General features: G+C 51.0%; 1 protein-coding gene across 1 annotated transcript in view; it reads left to right on the top strand.

Annotated features, from left to right (window-relative positions):
- The window catches only part of MYO5B (myosin VB), a 268,136-nt gene that overhangs the window by 93,115 nt on the left and 149,685 nt on the right, over positions 1 to 25,336 (top strand). Inside the window, exon 2 of the mRNA XM_053912673.1 lies at positions 24,980 to 25,090. Coding sequence (XP_053768648.1) covers positions 24,980 to 25,090 — 111 coding nt within the window. The remainder of the gene's footprint in view (positions 1 to 24,979; positions 25,091 to 25,336) is intronic.

The raw sequence follows: 25,336 nt of genomic DNA, 5'->3' as shown, positions 1-25,336 counted from the left end.
TCCCACAAGGCCAAGAACTGCTGTGCGAGCGATGAGCTCCGCAGCGCTGAGGGGATTGAAACCTCACCTGGATAACCATCCTTCTGCCGAGGCTTCGGGAATTGAACACTGAGTAGGCAGTTCCTTCCCAGAGTCCTCTTCACTCTCAGATGATGGAGATTACATTCCCTGTGAGCACGTTTTTCCACCTACCAGCCCACGTGAGGGATAGAAAACATAATGGTCCAGAGGGAACAATTAAAAATGGTTAAAGCAGCATTTAAAACAATGAAAGTAACCTGGAAAGAGAAAGCTGAGAGGACAAATCCCTGGCTCTGTTGGAACTGACTCTTGATTCATCCTGGAGAAAGGGTGGAAAGCACACATATTCTGATTCCCCCTCCCCCAACTTCGCAGGTGAGGAAGCTGAGCTCAAGCCCGTGAGGTGTGTCGCTAAGCGCCTGCTAACCGGTGCCAGGCACTGTGCTACACACTCTGCATCTTAGCTCATGGGGTCCCCCACCTGCCCTGCGGGAGGGATCCGATGATAAACTGTACACTGAGGCCCAGACAGGTTATATAACTGGCCCAAGTCACACAGCTGCTGAGTGGCAGGCAGCCTGGCTCCAGAGTCAGTTTCGCTGTGACACCTCCATGGCAGTTGTTCAGGGAAATGACAGTCGTACTCCGCAATTCACTTTTCATTGTCAGTCTCTGTCAGAGGGGACTGGAGTGGTGTGCCTGAGGAGGAATGCGTCTGATATCCCTGATGGTCTTGGGGGTCAGGATGGCAGCTCGCAGGAGGTGTGCCTCCCTCCATCCCAGTTCTCTGTGGCCTTGGGGACCAGCCTGGTAACCGAGCCTCCGTATTTGCAGAAGGGCCGGCCAGATATAGGAGACCCTCAGAGCCTACGGATTACAGTGAAGGTAATGCCCCGAATATGGATGAAATTCTCTGCCTTGTCTTTGTGTCCCCAGGGCTCTGATGCCTACAGGCCGCATGCAGCCTGTTTATGCAAATGGACAGCTGCTTCCCAATGCATTGGGGTGACTGCCTCGAGTTCTTCGCCGAAGTAAAGTGAACCTCAATACTGAATGGGCTCAGCTCTTACGGGGCACCGAAGTTGGGGAGGCTATCTGTGGGTGAAATTTAGGCCCTAATTTTACAGTTACTTTTAGGCTGGACATCCCCTGGAGGTAGAAAGGACTCAGAATAAGTTCCATGTGATCTTAACATTTTTTCACTTATCCTTTCAGTTCTTGCCTTTTTTTTAAAAAAAGATATTATTTATTTACCTTTTAGAGAGAGAGGAAGGGAGAGAGAAAGACAGGTAGAGAAATATCAGTGTGCGAGAGATACATGGATAGGTTGCCTCTCACACGCCCCCAACCAGGGACCTGGCCTGAAACCCAGGCTTGTGCCCTGACTGGGAATCGAACTGGCGACCTCTGTTTGTAGGCCAGCACTCAGTCCACTGAGGCACACCAACCAGGGCTCAGTTCTTGCTTTAAGCATGGTAAAGAGTAAGGCTCTGGACCTGAAGTGATTTGTTTTTAAGAATGCATTTTAAATGTAGGTAGCTCCTGATAATATCACTATATTGTTATAAAAATTTCTTTGATATCGTTTATTTGGAGTATTGGATTCAGTTCCGCGTTAGAAATAGGTGTCTTTTTGCTGGAGACAGTTTCTAGGTCAACCTATTCAGTCCGTGATACACTTGAGCTATAATACTCCCAGCGTGAGGCTGAGAGGGAAGTGGGCCTGGAGTGCCCTAAAGTGGGTATAGGGCAGGGCTGTCAAACTCATTCTCACCAGAGGCCACATCAGCCTCACGGGTGCCTTCAAAGGGCTGAATGTAGTGTTAGGACTGTATAAATGTAACTACTCCTTAACAGTTAAGTGAGATCTCAGTGCTGCCGCTGGGTAGAAACAAGGTGGAGGGCCAGATTTGGCCCATGGCCTTGTGTTTGCCCCCTGTGGCGGAGGGCATGGTGTGTGGTTTGGGGGTGACTGTGACATCTGGCTTTCTGCCTCCATCCTGTCATATTGGAACCCCTTGTCAAACCTCCTCTAGCGCTTGACGTCCTGATGGGCCCTGAGCCCATCACGCCTGAGGTGGCCCCGACCTGGGTCAGGAGGTGGAGGCACTTCCTCTGAGCCGCTGCTCTCAACTCTCGTTCTCCAAATGGCAGCACGCCGACTGGTGAGAAGGGCGTGAGTGACCAGTATATCGTGTTTCCACTAGAGGTATAGTTGGAGTTTTAGAAAAGAGTATCGTTAAACCAAATGAATCACTTTCTGGTAAAATTTTAACCTGTATAACCAAGAATTTGGGAAATGTGAAAGAGTTAATGGGGCAAGAAGGACCTCTAGACTAGCTTTTCACCCTTCTCCCTTCCCTTCTGTGTGCTTCTTTGTTTCAACGTGTGAATTTCTGGATTCCTGGTTTTATTTTCTAACAAAGCTGACGCATCAGAGGGAGGGGGAGAGGAGGTTGCATGTATGAATCATAATATTAAATAAATGTTACTGCACTGAAATTTGCCCAGAAATGACTGTTTTTCTCATGGGAATCTTTATGTCCCAGGACACCCGACTTGTGTACTTGGATCAAAACAGAGCTGCTCAGCCAGCGCCCGGGTGTGGTAACTCTTTGCTCTGGAGAGAGCGTTTTGATGTTATTACAGTGCAGCGATTGTGCACCTTCACAATGAGGATGTTTTTCTGTGGTGGTTCCCCCCACCTTTCCCCGTCACCTTTACACTAACTGGTGGATGAATCACCTGTGTGTGGGCTGTGAGAATCAGCTGGCAGCGTCCTGAGCCATCGGTTAGTTTTTCTTGGCTGTTAGTGAGTTCTTTAAAAATAGCAGGCGTTTTTCTAAGAGTTGAGGATCATCCTGTTTGGGATGATGGGATCCCTTAGGCTGTGGGAGTAGGCTGCCAGCCAATCCCCTGGTGAGTTTAGGTTAGGGTAGTTTATCCGGAGGCCTCCTGGCCCCAGAGGAGGGAGCCACCGAAGAAGAGGCTGACCTACATGCAGGCTTTGTGGGCCCGTTGAAAGGTGGAGGAGGAGGGACGGGCGCTGGCAAAGCCTCTTGGGAACACAGAGCGGATGCTTTCTTGGAAGGAACATTTGAGTCTCAGGTGACTCATAACTTTCTTCCCCGTTTAGCTTGCTGCTAGTCGCGTGAAAATATTTTTCTTAGCTCCCAGCTCCTGGTCATCTTCAGGTTTAATGACCAAATTCAGTGTTTTAAAGAAACACCCAACTGGAAATGCCCTTCCCTTGGACAGGGGGTGGGATGGGCAGACAAGGGACGCAATGGCCAAAGACCCCTTAGCCACTCTCCTCCCAGCTGCAGGGGTACCAGAGGACATTGTGTGTCTTGCCCCCTGCCTGAGGTTCAGCGCTCTTCACGTGGGAGCCTGGTTCATCCCGGCATCTGGCCCAGCTCCTTGTGCCTAGCAGATGGTGCATAGGTGTTTTGGTTAGCGCCATCCCAGGGAGGGGTTGATGAAGTAGCATTTTTTCAGTTTGTCCCTCTTCCCATTGTCGTCTTCTAACACCAGATGCTTCAGGGGACTCCCACTGAAGGTGGGTGTCCTGTAAGTGGCACGTGGAGGTCTGCTGGCCTCTTGTCAGACTATGACTCTGGGGGCAGCTGTGGGGCAAGGCACCATTGGCTTCCCCCCACATCTTATAAAAGTGGCCACTTTGGAGGAACACGTGCATCGAGAGGGGTGAAAGGACAGGTGGGGAAAAACGGGTGTCGCTGGTGGGATGTGGTGGGCGTGGCTTGCTGGGAGGAAGGCAGAAGGAGCCTTGGTGGGCTGCCCTGGAGGTGAGAGTGCCCCTTACAGTTTTCCTCCTTGAGCTTAGACAAAGAGCCTTTAAGGAAGTGCGTGGCTTAGACCTGTGGGGCTTCTGTAACAGAACGTCTTAGACGGGGCGGCTTTGACAACAAACATCTATCTCTTATAGTGCTGAAGTCTGGGGAGATTGGCTATCTGGTGAGGGCCTGCTTTCTGGCTGGTGGTCCTGCCGAGGCCTCACCCGGTAGGAGGCCACAGCCCTTTGATAAGGTACTGATACCATTCCTGCGAACTCTACTCGCAGGGCACCGCCGCCCTCCCAAGGCCCCACCTCTAGACACCATCACATCGAGTGTTAGGTTTCACATGAATTTGTAGGAGATACAAACTTTCAGTCTGTCGTAGGTGGTCAGCTGGGTAACCTGGTTAAGCTCATCGCTGAGGTGTCAGGCTGCTCCCAAGGGCTCTCCGAGCCACTCTGGATTCCCTGACTGTCCCTCTCCCTGTAAGTCCAGGTCCTGCTGCCTGCGGGCTCACAGAAGTGTGTCTGACTGTCCTGCAGTCCAGGGTCTGTGGCTGTCCTTCGGGTGTACAGAGTGTGTGGACCAGAATCCCGCAGGGGTGCTGCTGTTGCGTGCAGGGACCAGCGAGTATCTGTAGGAGGAAACTGATGAGTGGGGACGTGGAACCTTCGGGCAAAGGTGATATAGCTTGTTCCTGGACCAGAGAGCACGTGAGCAGCAGAGGGGGCTCCCGACTGCTGCTGAGCTGCTCTCCCCCCCCCCCCCCCCCGTGCCTTTGTTTCCCCAAGTATAGCTCGTGGGACAGGAGTCTCTCCAGAACCTGTGTGCCTTTAAAATCAATACAGCTCCTTAGTCAGACATAACTGAGAAACTCCATGTAATAAAGCTCCTTAGTCAGATATAACTGAGAAATCTGAGTAGACAGATTTTTAATTGCAGGACGGATGTTCCCGGGTGTGTCATGTGCAGACAACCACGACAGACTGGAAACACAAATGGGCCACGCGGCAGCCCCTAGTGCGTCTGGCTGCCGGCCTTCTGCTGGATTTTCCGATTTGCCAGCGCCTCGTGGGAGGCAGGAGGTCAGCAGCTGGACCCGGCGCATTTAATGGGTTTACAGGCTCATTCCTTTTACAGGAGGGTTTCCTTAGTGTGGTCGAGTATGAAGCAAAGTAGGAGGGTCGCCGGTTTCTAGAACCCTCTTTGTGCTCCAAGCTGTGGTGTGTGCTGCGAACTGGAACACAGACCAGTGGCTCCCAGACTTTGGATTTTGTAAACTGGTAATGACAAGCAAAACAAAAATAACCCAGCCCAGTGACAGCAAGGCTCCTAGTCACTTAGGTGACTAGGAGCTTTGTTGTCAGGTGTTTAAAATTGGCCAAGATACAATGAATGCTAAACAAAAAAACCTCAACTGCCATTCCCCCATTTTTTCCATAGAAGACATTTTTTCCCTGCCTGTTTTTGTAAAAATTAAATTTATTGGGATGACATTGGTTGATAAAATTATATAGGTTTTAAGTGTACATTTATATAAATACATGATTTGTGTATTGAAATTAAAACAAGGACATATCTCAGTCAAGGACATAAATAGTAGTCCTTTGCCCTGGCTGGTGTGACTCAGTGGACTGAGAGCCAGCCTGTGAACCAAAGGGTCCTTGGTTGGAGTCCCAGTCAGGGCACATGCCTGGGTTGCAGGCTAGGTCCTCAGTAGGGGGTGCATGAGAGCCAACCACACATTTATGCTTCTCTCCCTCTTTCTCCCTCCCTTCCCCCCTCTCGAAAAACAAATAAATTCTTAAAAAAAAAAAGAGTAGTCCTTCACATATAAGGAGAGTTGGCATCATATAAACATAAAAAGGGGATATATTAAACTACTAATGAACCAAAATAACCAAAATTTGTTTTTTTAAAACACAAGATTCTCAGTTTAGGCTTCTTTATTTCACAGTGTAATATCCAGTGAAGCGTGACTGTCCCAACTGGTTTTATCACAGTTGTTGCCAAGCTGCTTGCCTAATGTCACTTCACTCCATTGGGAATATTCTAGAAGAACCTAGACAACCAAACACGAGTCGTTTTTGGACTGCTTCTCTGACAGCACCCGAAGGCCCTGGAGGGTGGCGGGGGCAGGTGTTCAGGGGGCCGGCTGTTCGAGGCGTGAGGACAGCGCAGCAGTCCCTCCCTCCCTCGGGGCTGGTTTATATCAGAGGGTCGCCCTGGCCCAGTGAGAATCATTTCATGACCAATGTTTAGAAATGCCTAACCCAGGCCAGCTACTGAATCCCCCTTTGCTCATCTCCAGGGCTGCAGCTACAGGGACAGGAAGGGCAGGAGCGGGTGCCTGGTGAGCCCTGACAGCAGGGTCAGAGTCCTGAAGGCCTCGGGAGGCACAGCTGTGGGGGCGTGTGCACCTGCGCCTTCCTGGGCCTCCGGGATGTGAACAAAGCTGGCCGCTCGGCACCCTGTGTGTTCCTTATTTCCTTAGTGCTTGTCTTTAGTGCAGGAGGCTGCTAGCAGCCAAGGGAATGGACCCCTGAACTAGCTCACTGTAATCTTGACCCATATTTATCGATTCTGCGTGGAAGGAGGGAGGTGACTATTAGCTAGTGTACTGTTGTTCGGAGTTAATATGCTCCCCACCCTAGCACCAGCTTTTTAAATGCCTTGTCTTCCCTTTTGTCCCCTCCTGCTGCTGCTTTCCCTTCTTTTTGCCTCCATTCTACTGAGGCAAGCCATTCCTCTCCATTACCTAGTGCCCCTCACCCTGCGGGTGCGGGGAGGGAGTACGGCAGTAGGGCTGCTGCCACAAGGGCGCTGTCATAATGGGTCTCACTTTCCGCTCAGTGCCCTCTGCCAGGGGACAGGTCTTGCCTTCTTCCTGAGTATTCGCTTTGCGGTGAGTGAGCCCTGCCTCTGGCTAAGGACCGCTTTCTGGCACAGCTTCTGCAATTTAAGAAAGAAAACATCCTGCCAATCCTTCCTTCTTGCCCTCACAGCTGTGGCTTCATTTGAGACTATTTTTCAAGCAATGAGCTCATCCGGGAGATGTCGGGGAGGTTAACAGGGGTTATCCTTGCAGCATTCTTGGATTCGGATTGCCTTTTGCAGTTTGGCTCGCCGAACCGAAGTCCAGCCTTCTGATTGCTCCACAGCCCGGCACGCCCTGGCCCGAGGTACACTTATTGCTAGAGCTTCAAATTGCCACTGATATTTATCTTTTGAAATGGGCTGTAGTGGCAGGGGAGAGTCTGCGAGCTGGAAGTCATTGGCCCAGGTTTCTGGCTCCACGCTCGTGTTAGGGACAGAGAGCTTGTTTCTCCTCAATCCCAACTGTTTCTAGGGGAATTGGGCTTCCTGTCCTGGGTTCCCCTCCCCCCTTTTGGCGCCTACTTCCTTGAATCCAGAAGCCGAGAACTCTTGGTCTTTCTTGGGGAATGCAATGTATCGTGGATGGAGAGGGGAGGACCTTGAACCCACGGGAATCCAGACTTGCTCTGCCACTGACGACGCATGGCCCCCGGGTAGAGAGAGATGTGCCTGCTCTGGGGGGCAGCCCCAGCATTTATAGAAATGAGGGAATGTAGTGCCTCACTGAAGAGGGTGAGGATTAAATGAGAACGAATAGAAAACACGTATGATGAGAGACTCGGAAAAGCCGGTCCCTTTCTTTAACCTGTGGGAGGGAGGGAAATGAGAGACCGATTCACGCTATGGAATTAGTACTACTGCTCCTGCGTGTCAGCCCTACTCCCACCCCCGCTTCACTGCCCAGTAGGTGCTTAAAACGTGGGTTTCTCCGAGTCTTGGAATGCACCTGAAATACCATCCTCCATCTCCAGCCTGTCTCTCCTCCTCGAAGTCTCCCAGACCCGTGGAATCCAGAGAACTCTTCTCCCATGTGAACCTTGGCCGTGGGGCGAGGACAACTGGAATGCCCCCACTTCCTCCAGAGACGGAGCCCCCGTAATACACACGGTGTATGTTAGCTCAGATTGGGTTCCTCTGCGCATATTTGAGTGCCTGCCACCTATCAGGCCCTATTCTGGGAGAAGGAACAGTGAACCAAACTGGTGATCTTCTAACCTCCTGGAGCTTACGTTTATGAACCTGATGCAGGCAAGAAGCGAGCAATGTCATTTCGTGGAGAAGATACAATAGGGGGTATGGTCAAAACTGATTAACCGGGACTGCTTTCAGATTCGTTGGGCAGGAACTTTAGACTGTTGATATTTAAGCTGAGATTCCTATGACAAGGCAGAGCCATTGAAGAGAAGGGAGGCTGCCATCTCACAGGCCCCCAGGAAATCAGAGACCAGGGGCTGGAGTGCACTGTGCGGGGGGTGGAGGGGGATGGTGGTGGAAAGGGCTGGGGTTGGGGGCAGGACATGCAAGGGTTGCCAGCTTCCATGAGGAGTTCAGATTTTATTCTCAGTGCAATGGAGTGACATGATCTGGTGCACTTAAAAAGAAATTCTCACTGCTGTTGGAAGCTGAGAGTGGAGTAGAGACCTGGTAATAGGGTGTAGGCACAGCCCTGGAGAGGAGAGAAGGGGCAGGGTAAAAGGGTAGGGACGGGTCAGATCCAGGGTGTCTTTCGGAGGCAGAACAAGCAGACTCACTCATGGACCGGATGTGGGTATGAAAGGGAGACAGGGCAACTGGGCTTTTGGCTTGAGTAGCCGAGTGGATTGCGATACGATTTTCTGAGGTGGTGTGGAGTGGAATAGGATTCAAGAACTCAGTTGGGCCTTTAAACCATTTGCATGCATGTATACATATGTATGCACAGATGCATGCATATATGTGTACATGTGTATGTACGCACATACTCTGTATTAGATACTAGATACCAATATAAGTTGGATATTGGGGTCTAGATCTCAGTGGAGAGGTCAGGACTATTACATGTTAGCAGCCACAAGATCATGCTGGGGATCGTGTGAGATGTGTGTGTGTTATGCTGTGTGCTCCATGTGGGTGATGTGTGTGCTGTGTGCGATGTAGGTGCCATGTGCTGTGTGTGTAATATGTGTGTGCAATGCGTGTGGTGTGTATGCTGTGTGTGGTGTGTGATATGTGTGCTCCCTGTGTGCATTGTGTGGTGTGTGTGCTGTGTGTGAGGGGGTGGGCAGGGTGAAGAAGAGAGAGTTAAGAAGTTGGGGCCTCCATCACCTACACATGGATGGAGGAGAGGAACCAGCAACCTAAACAGTGAGGTGTCCAGAGAAGGAGGGAGACTAAGAACGGGGTTCAGAAAGCTAAGCTGTTTTGGAAACCTGGCCTCTACGCATGCATTTGTATAGAGAAAGCTTTCTCATTCTTAGCCCACGTTGGTTTGGTTTCAGTTGCGTTGCTTCCAGAGGTTCTTGGCTTTCTTTACCTTGCCTGCTCCATCTGGCGCAGAGGACTGTTCAGTGGTTAAGTTGATATGAATTATTCACTGGTCTATCTTGTCTTTTAATGTTTTTATTCTACCATCTGGATACCCTATACACGGTGCTGGGCTTCAAAGGGAGGTGCCAAGAATAGCAATGATGACAATTAGCATTTGTGTAATGCTCGATAGCTATAAACATACTTTTCTGCCCACCACCCGACCACTCATACGTTTTCTCTGGGTAGAGGATCAGGTGAGAATCCCTTAGCTGGGAATTAAGTCCTCTACTGGGATGTGACTTAGACCTGCCTTTTGAACTTAGTCCCAGCACACCTGCCCACAAGTCCCTGGTTTCAGCCCAGCTGATGACCTTGCCCTTTCCTGCCTGGAATGTTAACCCTTGTCCTACATGTGCTTCAGGTCATACAGGTAAAGTTCTCTTTGTGGGCGACTCCTGGACTTTGTGCTGGAGTGAGCTCCCTCTTTGGCATCTCTGAGGGCTGGTACCTCTCAGTAGGTTTAATTCTGTGCTAATCTCCAGTAACTCTGTGTCCTGTCTGCCACTTACCTGTGATTTTTTACGCTTTGCCTAACTGTGCTGCTAGCTCCCCAAGGGGAAGACCACGCCTCAGAAGACTTCCTCCTCCCACCGTGCCGGGCAGTGCCATCTGCTGCCCCCGTGAGGGGCTTACTATCTGATTGGAATCTTCTTCCTCTGGTGCTCTTGTGAGATAGGATGGGCAGTTCCTGCAAATGAGGAAACTGAGGAAGGAAGTGGGCCTTCCTCAGTGAGCCTGGCATTTGTCCCGCATCACGCAGCAGTCAGTGGCAGGACTGGGACCAGGATTCGGACCAGCACCTCCCATTTGTAACTTGTGCTTGGCCCGTACCCCTCGAACACAACACTGTTCCTTGTTTACTGTCGTCACCTCCAGAAGTCATGCTGCTTGTCCATCAGTGTGCGAGGCTCCCAGCCTCTGGCCAGGTTCCCTGAAGCCTGTGACAGGCTCAGCTGGACTGTGGCCTTTTTCTTTGGTGCTCACAGGTCAGAGGCAAAAGCTCAGCACTATGCAACCTGTGTTCGTTGTTTAATGGTCTCTGGTTATATAAGCTGCAGGTCTATTGAAGCCACCTTCTGCCTCGGTGAGCCCAGTGGCTCACCTTCAGAGCACAGTTCCCACAGGGCCAAGGTCAGTGTTTTCTGGAGCCCTCGGAGAGGATTTGAGGGGAGTCCCTGAAGAATTGACAGGGCCTGCTGGTGCCAAGGAGCCCTTGATGACTTCTAGTTCCTTCTACTTCCTTAAGGCCAAGCCTCGTGAGGGCCGCGTGTTCCCCGTGATGGAGGTTGGACAGCCTGCGGGACATAGTGCATTCCGACGTCAGCTGTTGACCTGTTCCTTGTGAACAGACAGAGCCAGAGCCTGGGACTTGGTGGAATGTCCCTTGGCCACTCCCCTGTAACTGTTAGACCCGTGCTAAGGATCTTGCTCTTGGCTCTCTTCTGTGTAGCTCTAGAGAAACAGAAAGCATTGCATTTATTTAACACACCATTGCATCAATGGTTTTGAAATCTGTGGGAACCAGAAATTCCCACAGACCAGGAATGCTGACGGATGAGACCTAAGAAGGTACAGGAGCTACAGCTATGCCAGCGCTGCAGAGAGAAGTGCAGCCTCATCAGACCTCTGTGCTGGAGTTCGAAGACAAAGCCGCTCTTCCTCGTGCCCAGAAGTCCTCAGGCTGGTGACAGCCCTGTGCTGATGAGGTGCTTAGATAGTACCATATTTAGCGTGTCTGTTGGGAAAGAGCGTGTCCCGCTGTGAGAAGCAGGAATCTACAAGGCTCGAGTCATCCATGCAACCAACCTAGTCCGAATCGCTTTCCAGGCCCTGTGCTCCACGCACAGGACACGCAGATAGATGGCCTTCCGTTCTGACCCTGGGAGGAAGGGGAACGTTCTACAGGGGACTGTAGTGCAATTAAAGGCTGTTAACAGAAAACACAGAGGAGAGAGACCCCTTGGGCCAACAGGAACAAAAAGGCTCAGCAAAGGGAGTAATACTTAATCTAGACCTTAAAGGTGAATAGCACTGGGGCAGGTGGAGGGAGGAGGCGAGGAAGATGGTCAGGGCAGAGGAAAGAGCACACGCACGTGCTGAAGGCTCAGAGGTGTTTGGAGGTGCATGCTCGTGGGGCTGGAGTGTACAGTGCTGGGTGGGGGTGGGAGGAGTCGTTAGGACCCAATTGTGAACCGTCATGTATGAACTTCATCCTGTAAACAATGCAGATGTTTCAAAGCTGGGGAACGACTTGACGGACATGATGGATGGGAGAGATTTTTGTTATTGTTGTTTTAGGATGGTAACTGTAGAACAAAGTTTGTCAACCATGACACTGTTGGTATTTGGGGCTGGATAATTTTTGCTGTGCAGGCTGTCCCGTGCTTTGTAGAGTCTTCAGCAGCATCCCTGGCCTCTACCTGCTAGAAGCCATCAGCACCCACTCCCCTCCCACTCTAGTGTGACAATGAAAAATGTCTCCCCTGGAGACAGTATTGCCCCCATACCCTCGTCCCAGTTGAAAAGTGCTATTGCAGAAGCACGCAGTCTAGAAAATCCACTGGAGTGGGAGGGATTGGAGGCAGGAAGACCAATTGAGAATGTGCGTAGACTGTAGCATTTTAGGTGGAAGATGAACTGGGGCAGCAGAGCAGAACCGCCAGAGTGGATGGTGAATTCCAGGGAGAGGCTAACGGTATCTGGCCTGTTCTTTGTGCCTGAGCAAGTATGGCTGATTGGAACTCCTTGTTCGACTTTGACTATTGGGCTGGTGCTCAGGGGGACGGCAGGAGCACCAGCTGGGGAGTCAGCTCTGTCTCTGGGTCTGTTCTTCTTTCGGTTGTGAGTTGGCCAAGTCCCTTTCCCTCCGTGGATCTGTGTGTCCTTCATGTGTCAAATGCTTCTAAGAATACCTGCACTTCCTGTCTCATGGAATTCTAAGACTCCACGTTGGAGAAGGCCCTTTGGAAACTGCAATACACTTTGTAAACGAACAGTGCTTTTCTAGCTGTACAACCCGGAGGAGTGGGAGGGGACGTGGATGAGCATGGACAGGGTGTCTCGTCCAGCTGTGGGCTAGTGGACGACAAGGCCAGACTGCACCAAGCTCAGGTGAAGCCCCTGAATATGGGGATGGGATGTTGGGACTCCACAGGGAAAACGTCGCTGGCATTTTGGTGATTGACATCTCGGCTGGGAGGGGTGGAGCACCATCATGACACGAAGCTGTTCTTCCTCCTTCTGTCAGCAGTGAACGCAGACCCTAGAGCTAAGTGTTAACCAAAATATGGAGGTGCCATGTGAAACAGGCAGGTGGCGCACACGGCAGGAGAGGAGGACCAGTAAGTGGTCTGTTTTAAACATCTAATGAGGATTTGTTCCCGGGGAACTTCGCTCCTCTCACCTGTCTCCTGCTGGTTCGGGGGGCACTTTCTCACTCTAGAGAGCAGTGAGCTCTTGGGATGGGCACTGTGTCCCTCACCTGCTCAGAAAGAGTAGACCCAACACTTGTTCACCTAAAAACAAAGCACCTGAACGGACAGTCTCCCACAGTCTCTGATCAGAGAGGGGCCTTTCCGATCAGCCATAACCCGTGGTCTTTCCATGGGTGTGTTGGCTCAACAACAAAGATTTTGACTAGAGGTAGCCCTCTGCCTGGGAAACAGAGGTGAGCGAATGATAAATGCAGACGTAGTGTTTAGAGCTTCTTTCCATTCAGCCTTCTCACTGGGAACACCAAGGCCCGGAGAACTGGAATGACCTGACGTGGCAGTTCCATGATTTAGATGCAGTTGCCTTCTGCCGGACTTTTCCAGCTCCACATCCTCAGTGCTCGTGGAAACAGTCAACGCAACTCAGCCTGTGTTCAAAAGTGGGGTGATTGCTCTTCTTTCCTTTCATCTCTTTTTGTACATTTGTATCTTAAGGTGGGCACTGCCTGCATCACTACTTAGCTTTACTTTAGGTGTTGTGGGCATTGCTTTGTGAGGTTTCCCCAGGCTTTGCTGGGTCTCAGCACCGGGGCCGGGCCACTGGGGAAGAACAGAGCTGTGGGCCTGGATGCACCCCTGTTTTAACAACTGAATGGTGCTGGAAAGGATACGGTGTCACTCAGGCTTTGTCCAGGCATTGGGATGATGGAACACCTTGCCTGTGTACCTATTTTAAGACCTGGGATGCACATCTAGTAATATTTCCATGCCCACCATGAACCACTAGTGCATTTGCCGAAGGCCTGCCGGTGATCTAGCACGTCAGGCATTTGTACGAGGGTGAGAATTTTGTTGGAGAATGAGCCTGACTCAGGTTGCCTCAGTTTCTGAACGCATCTGAATTTAACATGTGTCAAGTTTGTAAGTGTTGTATATATAGCTTTCCTGGAACATGCTTGTGGCAGCTTGGTAAGGAAGACGGCACTGGCAGGCTGAGTGCGTCTTTGTCACCTCCCCCCATGGCTCACTGTGCTGGCTGTAGTGGCAGTGACACCTCGCAGCCCTTCAGGGCAGCACCACACACCTGGTGGTGTGTTGATGCTGCTCGGGTGAGCAGGAGAGGCGGCAGCAAAGGCTTCCATTTCCGCACCTCAGATGAGCTCCAGCAATGGGCGACTCACGCACGAATTCAGCAGGAAGTGCGGTTGACCCCCCACTCATTTCACACCCCTTCTCTCAGTGGTTTTTCATGACAGCTGTTGAAGGGGGGGAGTTTTAGGCTGCGAAGATGAACCCATATTTCTCCTTTTAGCTTTTCTCAGTGAGCTGAGTCCTTCCCCCCCCCCCCACGCCCCGTCCTTCAGGAAAGAGCCTGTAATGGGTGCACGTGGCACAGAGGCCACGGGCCCTTCCCTCTTTCTCTAAAACTCTCCGAAGTCTTTCCTGCTTAGTGACATAGAGGGTTGGGCCAGTGATTCTTTCAAGCCGCAGACCCGCTTTTCAGCAGGCCCTGAAGTGGCATTTCAGTGTAAAACTACATCTGAATCAGTCTCTCAAACGTGATCATTTAACATGGAGGAGACACGTTAGCTGTAACCAGCCTAGAAAATCGATGGCTCTCCGACAGCAGGTTTGTTTGAAATTAACTCTGGGTAGGACTTGCCAAAGAGCGATTCAGTTCCAAGCGCGCAGGATGCATTATTGATAACGGCTGCTCAGCAATCCTCCTCGGCACCAGGACGAAAATCAGAGGCGTCACTTGAAGGTTTTTGGTTAATGGCAGTTTCCGCAGCAGACACCCACTGAACTTCTTAGCTTGAAAGTCACAGTCAGCTTCATGGCTGCTACTCAGAGTGTGCATTGGTTCTGGAATGTGTCCCCCACCCTCCGAGGTCCCAGAGTTTAGGTGCTATTACCATGCCTGTTTGCCAGTGTGCCCACACTGAACATTCTGGCTTCATTCTTCCTGTGAAATGTTTCTGCTCAAATCCCTGAAACCCCAGATAAGCACCACAGGGCAAGATATAGTGGGGGGAAATAGGGATACCTGGTTGAGGATGAAATGAAATAACACATGAGGAAAGAGGATTCAGAAGCTGTGTGTGCGTGTCCCTGAGGAAGCATTGCAGGAGTGGCAGTTGAGCTGTGTGGGATGATGAAGTGCCTCGTAAGTGAAGTCCAAGGTTAGTCAGGGACAGGGTTTGAAGACAGGTTGTTCAGGGTAGGGTGCGTGTCCACATGAGGACAAAGGTTCAGGACTGACAGCACGTACTTTGGAAGATTTAACTAAACCCTTACAGTGAGGGTTCTTTTCCTTATGCAATGATCTGTAAGAACTGATCTTCTAGTGATGTAGTTTCAACCGTGTCTGTCCCCATGTTCAAAACCCATGCGAACGCTTCCACTGGCTGTGGAATAATATAAAGAACATGTCCCGTGGCTCCTGAGAACTTCCTGCCTGTCTCCCCAGTGTCATTCTGAGCCCTTTCCTCTGCACTCGGTCCCACCCACTCTGGCCACCCTCCAGCTCTTCAGCAAGCCCCACGCCTTCCTGCCCCAGGCTTGTCACCCCGATAACCTCTCAGCCTAGAACATTCTCTTCTCCCAACCATGCCTCGCCAACTCCTTGTCTATCTAGGGTTCAGCTTGAATCTTGCTCTTTCAGCAAAGCCACTCCTGATGACCTGGACTGGGGTCGGCCCCTGTCACACACTGTGGCTTTCTTTGCTGTCCAAGCAGTTACGACCTTCTCAGTTGATTAATTACATAATGTGGTCTGACACCCTTGAAGATGGGGACATGTTTTTTTTCCATTGTGTTCCAGCGCCTTTGCACAGTGCATCTTAAATGGTGGGTGTTCAGTAAATACCCGTGAATGAATGAATAAATGAATGAACGAACAAACTAGAGGCCATGTTCCCATCAGTGGACCTTGTAACCTATGGGGCACATGCTGCAGTTGAAGAATGTTTATGGAGTCAGCCTCAAAAATAGAGTCAGGGGTGGGGAGAGGCTGGGGGGCTTTATCCTGCAAAAGGACAATTGAGAGCTGGCTTGAGTCTCAGACGCAAGTGTGCCAGCTGTCTAAGTTCTGAGATAGGTGATCTCTTAAAGCAAGAGAGAACCAAGCTGCGCCCATGTGTCCAGATGCAAGGGACAGTTTCTCCAGAATTTTTCCCGGGGAAAGAAGGGTGTCCCTGTGCATGCTCTCAATTCCTTAATTTCGATCAGTGCAGTGCTGTTTGCAGAAGTGACTCAGCCTGAACTAACTTCAGACAGTGCTGGCTTTGGCTGCGTAATGGAGCAGGTTTTACCTTTTCAAGTAGAAGCAAACGAACTCTGACTTGGTGAATATTTCTAGGGGTTGTGACTTTCTGATAAGGGCCGGGGCGATTGTTAACTGTTAGGACTTTTCTTCCAGGGAAAACGACACATTAGGCCGTGGCTGTCGGTATCGGGGGTGCGCACCTAAGGGGACAAAAGGCAAGACAGCTGTCCAGTGATGCTGTCATATTTGGGTTTAGAAAGTCAGGTTCTTTCAAAAAGCTCAGGTGGACATGAAGGTAGCATGTTCTAGAAGAGTGTATTAAATGACTTACAGGTTTGTAACATGCCTGAGGATTGCTTAATCCATGCACCAGCCTGCTCTGTACAGAGGGGATTTATAGCCCAGGAGCTGTCGTCATGTCGTTGGAAGGGGGATCTCAGCAAAGCTTTCACTCCTTGATGGGACCCAGACGTGTGTTCAGCTGCGTGAGGTGGACGAGCTGGGGGCGCATCTTCTCTTTCAGCTTCTTGGGCAAGCAGGCTCATGGACTTAGCATTGCAGCCGTACAAAACTGACTTGCTGTGGACATAACCTCTTTTTAAATGGGGACTCTCAGTGATCTTTCCAAAACCTCAGCACCCCCGCACCACTTTCTAGCTGTTTCTCAGCCCCAGGTGTCACTGCAGCTGCCCATGGACTGCAGGCATAAACTGGCCGGGCACGGTGACTCAGCACTGCTCCCTGAGCGAGCCCCGCGGACTTCCCATCTGGCCACTCTGTCACTTGGGGACATACTGCTCACTCTTCCCACAACATCTGCAAGGCAGTAAACAGGTAGATTTGCCTTCAGCAGCCACGTGGAGACTTGGTTCGTTCTTTACGAGCTTCAAACACAGATGTAGGAGAATGTGGATCAGGACCTCGGGGTGAGCGATGATGTCATCAGATACCAGAAAGAGTGGAGTCTTTTCTCAGAAGGCTGGGTTGAGATTATACACGGCTACAGGCATGTAAGACAGCAACTGTCAGCAATGCAGTGTGGTGGCCCATGCCGGAAATATGGGAGGGAGTGCCTTTGGCATGATTGACTTTTGTTTCATTTAAATGATTGGAAGTACCGGGCTTTATTATAACTACAGAATGAAGCTTCCTTCTCTGCTTTTATTTTTATTTATTTATTTATTTTGTATCCTCCTTTCCCCTAATGATGCTACATGGCTTTTTGCTTTCCCAATTTCTCTTCTCATCTGGAAAAGAACAATGAGCAAGTTACAAATGGAGCTGGGTTGGGCTTCAGGAACCTGCCTGATTGGCCCAGAAATTACACATGGATTTTCATTTACTTAGTTCTGGGTAAACAGTGTATTTACATATATTAAATGTAATGTAACACATAATTCCCTCTGGCTTTAAGTTACAGGCAGCTTCCCAGTGTTAGGGAAAAGAGAGAGGGGGTTACAGTCCAGAACCCTTTAATGGACGAATAAACAGTGAAACAGGGAGCTGGACTTGCTGCGGGGGAGGAGGCGGTAACTAACCCCAGAAACTGTGTGTGGGAGAGGAGCTTTTGTGTTCCCTTGACACTTAGTTTGCACAGGGCTCTGTTGGGATTATTTGTGTCTGAGCTCTCCTGGACCCGAGTTCCTGCCACAGGGACAGTTACAACTGAGCACGCACTCTGTGCCAGAGGCTGGGCCAAGTGTTTTATGTACATCATCTCATTAAATCCCACAGCAGCCCTCATACTGGCCATATTTCCCCGCGTTACAGACGAGGGAAGCCGAACCTAAGATGGGAGTTGAGGCTGGTACCTGACATGCTCGCTTCCTGTCTCTCATGGTGGGAGCCCAGCAGATGAGAAGGAAGATACCGATGGGGATGTTCCTGACATTGCCCTCCCCCCAAGTTTGGGGGACAAATCACCCCCACAGAGTTCAGGATGTAGTTGTGTGTCTGAGCCCATGAAATTCTGTCTTTGGACCTCAGATGTGGAGAGGATCGTGGGAGGTTCCGCACAGCGTGGGTAGAAAGCCTAGCCTTTGTGCTCCCCACTCCTGTTTTGTCAAAGAGTGAAATGTGACCCACTCCCTGCTGCAGGGGCAGCGAGGGGTGTTCCCAGTGCCCTGGATGCAGCAGTGAGGGCTCTGCCAGGCACCCGCCACAGGGATGGGGACGCCGTGGTGGTGATGGTGCTGAAAGGGAACTGCAGGCTGGGCTTGGAAGTGTTTTTTCTCTTCCTTCCTTCCCCTCCTCCATACAACTGCTGCTTTAACAGAGTAGCTTCAAAACGGATACGTTTACACCAAACAGAGAACATCATTTATGGCATTTTTGAGAACTCTGTGGTTTTCTAGCTTCTCTAAAGACCTGCGCTATATGAACCTCCATTTTTAATAAGTGGTACACGGGTTTGGTTTCCCCCTAGAGGGTTTTTTAGTCTCTGAGCTCTGTGTTCTCAGCCTACCCTCCCATCGCTGTGCTCTGGACCTGGGCCTCCAGGCAGGGTTGGGGGAGCGGCCTGCCTTCCTTTTGCTGAGTGTGACCCCTCAGCCTCGGGGGCATCTGGGCTCCAGGTCTTACCACCCTGCTTGGTAACAGCATCTTTTCCCCTGAGAAGCACGGCCTGTCCACTCAGCGCAGAGCTGGTGACTTTTGTTTGTTGGTGCTGTTGTCTGCAATGGTCTCAGACTGGCCCCGGATGGAGACACTGGTGACTTCTGTGCTCCTTGGGCTATGGAAGATGACCAACTCAGTCTTGCATCTTCCCCAGTGAGTTCTAGAACAAAGTTCATGTCCTGAGCAAGTGCTGTGGGCTGTTTTCTCTGTTTTCTCAAAAAGACTTCCCTCCCGCCCCACCCTGTAGAGCAGCAATGGGAGGGCCTCATGTTCATGTGAGAGTTGCAGCCATGAGCAGGGCAGTGGTCCTGCTCCTTGTCCCCTAAACACAGGCAGGAAGGGACAGGCGGTTGATCCACTCAGCCACCAGATTAGGCTGGGAGGTCCCCGCCTGCACCCCGCCCCCGTCCATTCCCAGGGTTCTGTGCTTCAAGTTTGGAATGCGGCAACCCAAACTTCAGTCTGCCCAGTTATCAACTCTGAAACCGCCTGGGGGCTTCACTCAGAGTGTCGTTGTAAATGGGCATTTGCACCTTTTAATATGTAATTACAATGCACTTGTATGAAATACATACCCAGTGGGACCCAGGGTGCTGTAAGAAGGTCAGTATTTCTCCATGAGGGGGACAGGGTGAAAAACTTAAGAGTCAGTCTGAGGTCTTTGCTTCTGCTCTAAACCCAACCTAGTCACTGTGAACTTGGGCACAACTGTACTTTTTACCCATGGCTGTGCCTCTGTGAAATACTAGCGATAACACTACTTATCTTACCTTAGGGTTAAAATTAATGTGAGGTGATCAACGTTCTTGAAGTTACTTATATTAGTGTAAGGTTATGGGGGGTGGTCAGTCCCTTTCCGCCGAAGTCAGACTTTGTTCCAAGGCTCACTCGGAGCAGTGGTTGTAACGTGGACGGCACATTCACCACTTGGGAAGCTTAAAATAAGGGAGAACAGAAACTGCAGTGCTTGGGCCCTACTCCCAAAGATTCGATCTTAATTTTTCTAAGTGTGGAACGCGCAGATCTGAAAAAACATTTGCTGTTTTAGGTCTGCAGATAATTCTTAAATGCCAGGCAGCACTGAGAACCTCCCCTTGCAGGGTTTTGGAGTTGAAGGCTACATCCAGGAATCGATGTTGAGGCAAGGCATGGCTGCCCGTCCGTCCCGTCCGTGTTCTGCCACTGGTAGGATATCAAAGGGTCCCAGGAGTGTGGGATGCCTTAGGCTTGTTATTGTTATCGCTGTCCCTTAATCTTATGCAAGATCCCATGAAGATCCTGCCTTCTAGACTAAAGGGTATACAGTACCATCATCATCACCACCATTGTTAACACTTACAATCAGTACTCTAATACCATGGGATCCCATTTCATTCTTGGAACACCGTGTGAATGTCTAAATTTTACCCCGTTGTCTGCCTGAGGGAACCGAGGCTCAGCCCCATTCATCAACCTACCCAAGCCGTTGGAATTCTTACCCGGGCTGCCTGGCCCTAGAGCCCACACACTTCACAGCGGCACTTAAATACGGCGTGATAATTAATGTAAGTGGGTAAATGCTCTGCTCTGCTTTTCAGCAGGGGCTTTCTGGAGATAGCGCTTTAGCTCAGGAGAAAGAATCCCCCAGGGGATTTCACATCTGGTGGGGAGAAGTCTCTAGGCACCTGAGGGTCCGTGGTGCCCCGAAAATCACAGTCACCAATTCAAATCACGTGGGCAGGTGGTTCTCAAACTAGCTGGTACATTGCTGCATCTGGGAACTTGAGCAATCACTGCCTGGTGCGTCCCTCCCCCCCCCCCCCCCCCCCCCCCCCCGCCCCTCCTCCCAGCTCAGAGACGGAGGCACTGGGCCTGAGAGGTTGGGCTTGGGATGCTGGAGCGGCGCCCCAGGGCATTCTGATGAGCTGCCAGGACTGAGCGCTGTGGCCGTGGGCAGCCCCTCTGTCCGGTCTGCTGTGGGTCTGAGAACTGCCTCCGGGCCGGCCCTGCAGAGACGCAGGAAGTACACGGGAGCAGGAGGGGACTGTCTGTTGCTCCAGTGCACTTGTGCTGTTTGCTCTGATATGATGAATTGAGCCTGGTGGAAACAGGACAGTAACCAATGGCGCAGCGCTGTAATTGAGTTTTGTGAGCAAGCTTGTTTTTCCTGCGGTCTGCCACCCCCAGGGAAGCCGTGGGGTGTCAGGAATTCCATGAAGGTGAGAAAACGAAGAGGCAACGAAGAACCTGAGATACAGAGCATCTCTGTCTGGCTCATAGGAGTGATGCTGTCTTTCTAAAGCACGTATTCTATCTTACTGCTTTCCCAGAGGCTAGCAGGGAGGACCCACGCCTGGAGACAGTGTCCAGGATGCCGTGTGCTTCATCTGCAACCAAAACAATTATAAAAAGAAGTGAAATTCCCATAACATAAAATTAACTGTGTAAAGTGAACAGTTCATTGGCATTTAAAACAGTGTTGTTCGTCTACCACCTGTATGCATTTAAAACCATTTTCATTACCCTGAAGGAACCCCTTCCCCTCCAAATCCTTTCCATTTCCACCACTCCAATCATGTCTGTCTTGCCCCCTCCAGTCTCTGCTGGTTCCCGTGGTGCCCTCTCTCCCTTCTCTTAATCTGTTTTCTTGGCTATTTGCTTTTCACGGATCGTGTTCTGCCTTGTACTGGGCTATAGAGGCAGTGTGCTTCCTCGGAGGTGGGGTGGGGTGGAGTGGGTCTGTGGAGGAAAGGGGACGGTGGGGGTTGTTTGCAAAGGCAGTGTGTAAAGCAAAATTTGATTATGGTTAAAATTGTCCTTGGAAGTCCTATGAATCGCTCATCAAGCGTGGTATGCGTGACGTGGGGTAAACAGCTCTGTTCTGTGACTCACAGGCATGTGAAGCTGAGAATCTGTGAAGCAGGATGAAGATGAGGCGGCAGGAAGCTGAGGGGACCTGCTTGCAGCCAGCACCCATGGCACCGCACAGGTGTACCTAATTCTGGAGTAACAACCACCCGCTATAATCTCAGTACAGAGCCACACGTGTCTTCTCTGTGGTGCTGGAGGAGACGTGGCAGCGTCTGGTGTAGAGGGGCCACGTGCCAGGTGCTCAGATGTTCACCGGGTTTGAGTCTAAAGCTCGCTTGATCAGATCCGTTAGGGTGCTCCATCCTTTAAAAAGTTACAGGAGAGTTTGGCCACCTACTTACTCCCTGTCTTTCCAAGTTGGCATTAACTGTTGTTGCCCTCCCTTCTCTCCTCTTGCCCTCCCTCCCTAATATTTATTACCCTCTCTAGGAAACAGTCACATCACTCCTTAGAGTATATTTTTATGTGATTATCCACCCAACTAGATTACATGACCCTGAAGGTCAGGGATAGATCTTCACGTCTGTATTTGATTACATGGTGCTTATCACAGTTTAATGTGTGGACCAGGTGCCCTGCAAATGCACATTCTCTTTACTGATTCCTGTGTCAGCAGACATTTATAGTGCGTCTTCTACACGCCAGGGATACAAAGGTGCCCAACAGCATACCGGAAAGATCTTGAAGTAGGAAGATGAAACTGATATGGAAGAGGTGACTGTAAAATGATAAAGTTAATCACAGAAGAACTGATTGAAGCAGCTTAGGTTGGGAAGGGCTCACTCCAGGGCATAGGGAAGGAAGGGTTCAATGAGGATACGGAGCTGGAACTTGGACTCTGCCCACGTGGACAGGTGAGGGACGAGCATCCTGGGCAGAGGAAGCAGCATGTACAAAGGTAGTGGGCAGCAAACCTTTTCCATAAAAGGCCAGGTAGTAAATCTGCTAGGATTTGGGGCCATTGCGCTGATATCACAGCTACACAACTTGGTCACTGAAGTGTGGGGGCCACCATAGAGAGGACATGAGTGGAATGTGTAGTGTGTTCCAATAAAAGTATTTATGGACACCAAAACTTGACTTTCATGTCATATACTCTTCATGTGTTGTATGAATATTGTTTTTTTGAACATTTTTTAGCCACTTAAACATTTAAAGACCATTCTTAAACCCATGGGCTCTATAGAAGTCAGTGGCATGCTGCGTTTGGCCCAGGGCTGTGGTTGGCTGACCTGCGTACGAAGGCTGGGAAGTTCAAGGTCGGTGGTGGGAGCAGGACAGTTCTTAGTGCACTCCTTCCGATTCAGTGGCTGCAGGTGGAGGTTGCAATGCTACATTTCCAACGGGCCCCTGGAAATGGCGAGGCTGAGGTCTTTACCTCATGTAGCAAAGAACTGAAGTATTGTTGGGGACCCCTTACATCCCCAATGCTGTGATGAGTTATGTGGGTATGGGGAAATGTAGAAGACGAAAAGGGCTTCATAGAACCAGGATAAATGGACCCTCCCAGAGGTAGAGCTGGGCAGTGAGACTCCCCAGTGCTGGGTGCAATCAACCATTCAGTGAGTGGCGCACGGGTGCAGGGTAAAGGCTGGAGGAGTCCCTGAGTGAGTAGGGACTGGGCTCCTTGGCTTCCAGGATGTCACACAGCTTGGTCCCCACATCCTCCCCTCCACTCAGCTTCTGTTGGGGTTCCCCCATTCTTTCTCGGTTGTCACTCTGTTATCTTGAGCCACTCCTGAAACCGTTTACACTGGGTGGAGACTGACTCAGAGTAAAATTTCTTGGGTGTGCTGTACTGCCTCCGCTGGAGGGGAAGTCACAGGAGCGAGACTCAGGGGTGGAAACGGTAGTGAGGATGAGCAACGTTCCTCACCTGAAGGTAGGGGACAGGGTCTTACAAGGTATTGCAGCTGGACGGACGGTGGGCTGAAAAGACAGTAGAGGAAGGAAGTTAGAACACCTGAGGGGAGAAGAAATATTGATGGTTAAGTTCAGTAAACACTCCAAGTTTTCTCTGGAGACACCTTGGAATGTTCTTAATGTCTTACTCCAAAACCCACAGACACTGTAAAGCTCTCTAGTATCTCCCTGTAAAGACAGTAACATCTGGCAGGCGGGCAGAGAGAAGATTGTGTGGCAGGGACTCTGTGTAATGCCGAAATGAGCGACTTGGGCTGTGCATCCTGAGCAGAGGCGGCGGGAGGCGGGTTGGCAGCTGTCTGCTTCCCCGTGGGTCAGTGTCTTGCCTTCTGCCTCATGGCTCTCACTACCCCAAACTGCATCAGAGGCGAGTGTCGCAGAGCCCACGGGCGCGCTTTTTGAAAAGGCCAGTGACCAGCTGGAGGAAAACGCTGGGAAAAAGCAAAGGATCAAAATAAAGCCTGCAGGCTCCTTGTGTCCAAGCCACTGACGGGCCACAGGGGTTGTGCCTGGAGGTCTTGCCCTGCGAGGGAGGTGGGTTGCACTGACCCCGCATACGTTCTGGCTGGCGTTGGGTCAGAAGAGACACTGACCCCGGGTTTGCCAAGAACAGTCTGTGCCCGCGAAACCACACGGTGAGGCGTGCGTGCACGTGGACGGCTTCTAAAGCAAACTGGCCTCATGGACATTGCATCGTGACACGACAGAAATTCAGATGTCCATCTGCCAGGTTGGAGCAGTGTGGTACCAGCCGCGGGAGCCAGCAGACCCAGCTGTGGACCTGCAGTTTAGTGCTGAGGACCTGTGGCTCTCCCTGGCTGCACCCAATGCTTACCTGGGGCCCTTCTGTGTCACCTCAGGTTCTGACTGAGCCCGTCTGACGTGGGACCCACACTCGGACTGTCAAAGCCCCAGGTGGTCCTAATGTGCACTCAGGGCTGAGGATCCCCAAGTTAAATTGAGGGCGTCAGTACTTACCCGGGGCTGGGTTCTCCCTGCCAGGACTTGGCCAGCTAAAATGACCCAACAAATCCAGAGAGCTGCTAGGGGGGGAGGTTGAATGGGGTTTGGGGGTAGGTCTGTGACTTAAAGAATGCACAAGCAAGCTGAGGCTGACAACTTAGGAAGAGATAGATACACATTCCATTTGCTGACCACGGTCTTTCGCTTCTGCAGGAACGTGGGCTTGGCCCTGAATGCAGAAATCAGAGCAGAGACCCCAAGCTTGGAAGATTTGCTGTACTGTCTCGTTGGGTTTTGCACGTGTTCTTTGTGGTTTGCAGCCCACTGATGCCCCTCACCCCCGCCCCCCACCCCCACGCACATCGCTGTTTTGTATCACTCTTGGAGGTGATGGCGCAAAACACTGGGCAAAACAAATGCAGGCTTGGCAGTCTCCCTGGTAGAAGTCTAATTTCATTGGTCGGTGATATTCTCTTAGGATCCAGAGGGATCCTAAGTTACCCCTAAGTGCCCTCTGTTACCTGTGAGTTACTGATCTGTTATCATGGCATCGGACCATCTCGTGTCTTGAAACGAGACAACCCTCATAAGCAGCGAGTGGCACATAGCCGGAAACCTGAAAAGCCTCACTGTGTGTCTAAGTTTCTTCTGTTCTGACCTTTCAGTACACAAGGGTCTGGATCCCTGACCCTGATGAAGTGTGGCGCTCGGCCGAGCTCACCAAGGACTACAAGGAGGGTGACAAGAGCCTCCAGCTCCGACTGGAAGACGACACTGTAAGTGTGGGTCACGAGGATGGGATTGCCAGGGTCCACTGGACAGGGCTGGGTGGTATGTGGTGGGCTTGCGTTTCTCCTGCAGACGGGAGCTTCCACATGCCTGAAATATTTATATGGCTGTTGATAATACACCTGACAGTGCTAGGCCACGAGCTGCTCCCTGGACGTCACTGGAGGGCCCACTGGGGTTAGCTGCTGGCTGATGCCAGAGTCTCCTCAGGGGAGTGGAAGTGTCTGTGGGAG

Source organism: Desmodus rotundus, chromosome 10 (assembly GCF_022682495.2).
Source record: "Desmodus rotundus isolate HL8 chromosome 10, HLdesRot8A.1, whole genome shotgun sequence".
Classification (NCBI taxonomy): Eukaryota; Metazoa; Chordata; class Mammalia; order Chiroptera; family Phyllostomidae; genus Desmodus; species Desmodus rotundus.
This window is presented reverse-complemented; position numbering and strand designations above follow the sequence as displayed.